General features: G+C 32.1%; 1 protein-coding gene across 1 annotated transcript; it reads left to right on the top strand.

The window, feature by feature from the left end:
- The first annotated feature begins 1,741 nt into the window (after positions 1 to 1,741).
- LOC148608215 (ryncolin-1-like) lies at positions 1,742 to 5,368 on the top strand. The gene is made up of 5 exons (XM_088543579.1): positions 1,742 to 1,928; positions 2,742 to 2,872; positions 3,357 to 3,453; positions 3,878 to 4,042; positions 5,115 to 5,368. Exons 1-5 carry the CDS (start codon positions 1,742 to 1,744, stop codon positions 5,366 to 5,368), a joined length of 834 nt encoding a protein of 277 aa, XP_088399705.1.
- The last annotated feature ends 1,193 nt before the right edge of the window (positions 5,369 to 6,561 follow it).

The following is a 6,561-nucleotide window of genomic DNA, read 5'->3' as shown; positions in this document are numbered from 1 at the left end:
TTTTTATTCTATTAAATTTTTAATGTATACAAATTGACAAGTGAAGGAGCATAGTTGTTTAATTTGATATTTGTTTTCTTTGGTAGTGATAAATACTGATATAATTTATATTGCTTTTTTCTGTAATGTTCTGGTCTACTCATCCGTTTGGTACAATTATGTTCTGACACTCATTAAAAGGTATCATATGCGCATTTAGGGAAAGTGCCGTATACAAATTGTTTGTAATCTGCATCGACTCTTTTGTCACCGAAAAATAAGCTGACATACATGTAAAGTTTGGTGGTCTATAAAAGAACCAAACGAGCAATTACTGGAGCCTACAAGGAACAACAGCACGTCAGATTAAACAACGAGCATTGCGATAAATAGGTAACACCTGGTGAAAAACCGAAAATAGTATTACAATTAAGGCATTAGATTGGAACGCACTAGGGCGACCATTGCACAGCTGAAGTAAAAGTGAAAAAGCTTAAAGACATTGGAAGGACCTGGAACTATATTGAATCAAGTGAAAAAAGACAGAATATGCATATGGAAAAAGTTAGAAGTAGGGAAGTTATAGCAGAGGAGTTTTGAAACAGCATCGTTAATGAATAATTGCCTAAACCATAAGATAACTAAGAGACAAAAGAACAAAATGCACCTGACTTGAAGGAATTATTTATAAAAGTGAAACCAATTCAGACTTCTATACTCAGACATATTCAAATTAATTGCACTTAAATGGACATTTTGATGTATAAGACTTCAAAAGGAATAACAAATATGAATCTAAATGAAATTGTCTAGATTTTCTATTTAAGTATTTTATTTATTAATGAAGGATCTTTTCTAAATGGGAAAGCATCCTTGCATGAGTTTTTTAATATTAGTTTGTTTCATTTTTTCAGGTACAATATAAAAGATTCAAGACTAACGAGCGATAAAGTGGTATTTCTAAGGTAATATTTCTGCCTTGAAGGATATTCGAAGAAATAACTTAATATCATTTAAGCATATATAGGTAATTGTTTTCAAATGATAAAATTATTTAAAGGAATCTTATGATATATATCAAACGTAAACTTAAAAAAGGCTTAAACTATTATTTCAATTTGTTTTACAAACAAAGAAAATGTGTTTGTTTTATCACTGTGGGAAATCATGCAGAGTTTGGACGGCAAATTAGACTGCAACTGACATACAGAATGAAATTCGCGTATTGACTTTTTGCTGAACGTTACACCTATTGCATGGATTTAAAAAAATCCATTTAAAATTTAAAGATCATTTTTGGGACAAATAAAGCGACGGAAATAATTCCACGAAACTTTCTTCTCACGGAGCTATCTGCAAAGTCGGCTTTGCAAGAACTAAAATCTTTAGGTCAGGGAATAACATTTGTAATAAGGGAGAGAAACAGTTTGTAAATAAAAGGTGCTTACTAAACCTTTTTAAAAGCTTTTTTGGTACTATAGATAAGTACATATTATAAAGTTGTGTAGTCATATATTATTCAATAATACAGCAGGTGGAAACTGTCATTCCAATACACATCATTTGACCATAGTGATAAATATCTGCATATGTTGATTGAAAATCATTTCATCGAATAAATAACAAATATTGAAGGACAATGACTAAACAACGCAATATTAGCAAGCTTTTGGTATTTTATCTATTTGTTTCGCTGAACATTTCTTGTAATTCCTGTCAATTTTACTACAAGGAAAGAAAATATGCATGTTCTAATATAATCATGGCAGCAAAAGTTCCGTCTTTACTTGTGTGTGTTATTCACTGTGAAAGATATGAACATCAGTGTGAAAGACTATTGTGGAATAATGTCACGACGGAATGTTTCCTTCACTCCGAAAATCCTTCAGGAATAACACCGATGATTCCATCTGATTTACAATGGTATCGAAAGAAGCCTTTGGAAGCAGGTATGGGGAAAATTGCACAATTTAAATTAAGAAGGTCAATGTATGAATTGGACAGAACCAATAGCGAATCTAACAAACAAAATAAACATCCACACAAAAATGTGTGCACAGTAACTCTCATTAGGAGCTCTGTTGGGATCCTCTTTTCTTATATATTCACCAAATTTCTGTTTTGGCATTATGACTGTTCAAACCAACACGTTTCATAAAAAAGATCTTTTAAGATAATTTTTAACTTTTTGTATATGTTTATTACTTTTGTGTCGTATTTTATACACTCCATTCTACTCTATATTTATATGAAGTTTCAAGAATCCTTAGGTTCTTCCCTTTGAATAATGTTTTCAAAATCATGATATATGTATTCTGATTGACTGATCAGAAAGGTCATCTGAAAAGAAAGTAGAATGGGTAGTTATTAGATCCTACATGCTTGTTCTTGAATAGAACAAATGATAGATCTAATTTGATTTAAGTTGTGTTATTTTCAATTTGTTGGACGGACCGGTTCATTCAATCTCTGAAACTTTTTTAATGTGGCTTTAAAAAAGTTGCCTTATTAGTTTGATAGTATACATCATATATATATCATTTCTTTAAAACATTTGGTATTCTTTTATTTAATGCATCGATATCATTTTGTTATAAGCCTTAAAGTTTGGAATTTTTCCTTTTTTATTACCAAACTAATGTTTGTCTATGGACATATTCCTTATCGTCTTCATAGCTTATGTCATTTTGATTAATAAACACGGCGAAAAAAAATCATAAACGATTATTATAGTTATTTTAAATACTTAGTATTGGTTTTAGCTTTCATGCCATCAGATTGTGGAAATTTAGACAAAAACCTGAACAAATCTGGAATTTATACAATTTATCCCAGAGGTCTTACTGGTTTTAAAGTTTTCTGTGAGATGGACAAAGCCGGTGGTGGTTGGACCGTGAGTATTGTTATGTTAATGATAATACTTGATTATATCTATGAATAATTACACGTAAGATTTTCGTCATTGGAACATCAATACCAAGTGGCAACTTTTTAAAAATATATTTGTTTATGTTCGCATACTTAAATTGTGTGTGTATTAATTATTTATCCACTGATTTGGTAACGAAAGAGATAAGGTATGAAAGGGGCATAGCACTATTGCATGTCAATAACACCCAGTCAGGTTATATAATTAGCACAAAGTTGCCACTTGGACAATATAATTTTTGAAATTGACCACGAAGCTGAAACTGTCTTAAAAGTCACTTCTACTTACTGTTGGGATACAAGAAAACGGTTTGGTTTGCAATGTGTGTACACAAAAAGGTACTACTAGATAAAATTAATCAATAATGTCACATTTAAATTATAACTATATACAAGATAATAAAAAAATTTCCGAGTGTTTTCCATTTAACACTTTATATTATTGCAAGGTATTCCAACATCGACAGGACGGATCAGTTGATTTTTACAGAGACTGGAAGACGTATCAATGTACATTCGGTTCATTAAACGGGGAGTTCTGGCTTGGTAAGTTTGAAGTTATTATTTACTCAAGGATTTATTTTTCATTTGCTGCAGACGGGAAGCTAAAAAACATTTTGGCGTTAAGAAATTTATATATCTTAAATAAATTAATCGAAACAACGCTTCTATTTAAAGAATAATGTATACAATAACTAAGCGTTAGATTTTGAATATCAATGTAGCAATTGATTGCATTTTAATCAGAGACCGGTGGTATATATTCTATGTATATATAAAAACTTAATTATTGCAAAAATGAAGTTATTTTGTACAAGTTCATAGGTGCAACATATAGCTAAATGATGAAAGGCTATTTTTATGAGATATCTTGTAATGCACTTATTTGTACGGTGACTTTGTAATGGAATTCGGTTTTATCCATTCGTAATGCTTGTTGCTTTTTGATTCTTTTATGTTTTCTTTAAAGGTAATGATCTTATCCACCTCATTTCGTCACAAGGACTCTACACACTAAGGGTCGAGGTAGAAGACTTTGAAAACAATCGTCGATATGCAGAATACTCTACTTTCAAAGTCGGGGATGAGGAAAGTGGGTATGAATTACAAACTGGCACATATCGTGGCAACGCAGGTATTTTTTTCTATTTCAAATCAAATCAAATCGAACATATTAAAAGAATAAAAAGACTAATTAACTGCAAGTATACAACAGTGGAACGAAAGACCTGCTTTATGAATAATGAACATGAAGGATAATAAACAACTACCAAACTGATAATCTCTAGGCAATAGTCAAAAAGAATAGTGAACAAGAAAAGTCTGTATAATAAATGGCAATATTAAGGGAAAATCCTGAAGGTTGGAGACCACCTCAATTTCCTTGACTTTTCCAAAGAAAATGGTTGGTCAAACCACGTTTGATGGCACTTTTAAACTCCCGCTTCCGTTAAGGTTAATTATTTCCGGTATATTACAATGCAAACGGGAAGCAAATGGCCACCAGTCAAAAATAGTAAAATCAGTGGTCAAAACAATACAAAAAAAGAATCATAGATATATGAAAATAAAAAAACTAAATACAGTTAAAATACAATTTTAACAAAGACGACACTAACTTAAAATAGGTCTTGAACTTTGTGGGTAAATCGCGTTAATTTCATATGAAAATAATATGATACAATTAAAAAAAAACAACAGAAAATAAATTTGTTGACACTATAAAAAGAGCCATCTTAATTCTGTTTGTCTAAAAGAGAACATTCCTCAGTAATAATAATTATTCATGATTTATAAGCCTGTTTCGCGAGCACAGTAAGAAGTAAGATTAGTGGCTACCAGCTCTGGAAAACATTTTATTTAACGCCGAAAAAAGCTCTGGTCAAAAATAAATCAGATATTGTTTAAGTGGAGGGATAAATACTGAACAAAGAAAGCAGAGATTAAAGCAATAGAATGCATTCATGAATCGACAGAAAGAATACAGTTCAAAGTTCAAAATTACACAAGCGGACAATCTAAACAGCCTTCAGGCTGTAAACATGGGGAAGATCAAACATTTTCTGTCAAGGTAAATAACTGTGTTCAATACAATAGATTAAACTGCACTTCAGTTTTTATTAAAATAAATACGATATAGATGTGTTTAAAAAAACATTTCGGATATAAAAAAAAGTTTAACTGATCGAATATTGCTTTTATTTAAGGTGACAGCATGGTACTTCACAATAGCATGAAATTTACCGCAAAAGATGCTGACAACGATGTCCGGAGTGACTATAACTGTGCCATTCAATATGAAGGCGCGTGGTGGTATTATCACTGCCATAACAGCAATTTGAATGGAATGTACCTGACGGGGAGGGTTACCTCTTACGCCCACGGTCTCATTTGGCAGACCTTCAAGGGTTACTATTATTCTTTGCAGAACACAACAATGATGATGAAACGAACAGTGTGATTCCTACTTGTAAACAAGCTTAATATAACGATAATGGACATGGTGAATATGTCAGAGAGACAAAAGTGTTAGCTCAAGGCCACCCATGTGTCCTCAGTGAACGACGAGGAAACCCTCACACTACGGGGCAGACTTAAGCTGGTCCTAAAATAACATTATACACAGGAACAGCGAAATAATTGACTTTATATACTCCAGCAACATAAAAGTAAACTGAAAGTAAAAACAAAACAATACATACAGAGGCAAGAGACTCCTGACTTTGGATAGGCGAAAACAATTCGGCGGGGTTAAAGTTTGGCGTGATCACAACCCTCCCCTTTTTTAAATCTGGCCACTGTGGAAAAAATATTACACAATTTAACAAACCTAAAGATCACTTAAAAAACGGTGTGAGTCCATTGTTAAAATCAAAATAAAGAAGTTGATTATACGTTACACAAATTAACAAACAAAAGACTATTAGCAATTTACTGACATACCAGCTCCAGACCAGTTTAAACCTACAAAACAATATGTCCCCATCGTATGCAATTTAGCTCCCAATTGTTTCCATGTGGGGTTGGAAACCACGGTACATCAGACGCCGTACAATAAGGTCACAACCCGTGTCATGCCGAAAACTGCTTTTAGATATTGTGTGCTCTATGTAAAGACCCTATGGGCGAGTTAATATTAATACTTATCTTTAACACTTTGACAACAATATCATATAAGACTGTTTAAAGGTTTAGTAAACGTATTGAATGCGTATTGAGCTTTCCATGCTTTGTGAACAATAATACCATAAAACATAGAACGGGAGATACCTGCACATATGAATCTTTTACAAGTTCATCTGTATCTGAGAACGAGTTTTCTTGAATCGGTTGAAAAATTTTGTGAATGTTTTACGAATTTGTTCAATTTATATTCTATCAGTTATTTGTATTGTAAAGCTGAATTCATTTCATGTTATTTGTGTTTCCCATTAGATGTAAAAGACACGTTACGTACCGCTGATTGGGTCATGTTTACCGTAGTTCACCATTTAACTTTATTTAGTTTTATACAATGTTCATATTTTTAAAATATTCACATTTTCAATCAACTGTGGTTTCGTTGTCGTGGGTATCAATATTCGTGGTTGGAGACGTTGGGTACTTGATTGTGTGGTTCCCATGTCTTTCCAGTCAAATGATAGATAAATTAGA

The sequence above is a fragment of the Perna viridis genome, chromosome 9 (assembly GCF_037379345.1).
Source record: "Perna viridis isolate PV_CMFRI_1.1 ecotype Kerala chromosome 9, ASM3737934v1, whole genome shotgun sequence".
Taxonomy (NCBI): Eukaryota; Metazoa; Mollusca; class Bivalvia; order Mytilida; family Mytilidae; genus Perna; species Perna viridis.
Note: the sequence above shows the minus strand (reverse complement) of the source record. Positions and strands in the feature narration are given on the sequence as shown.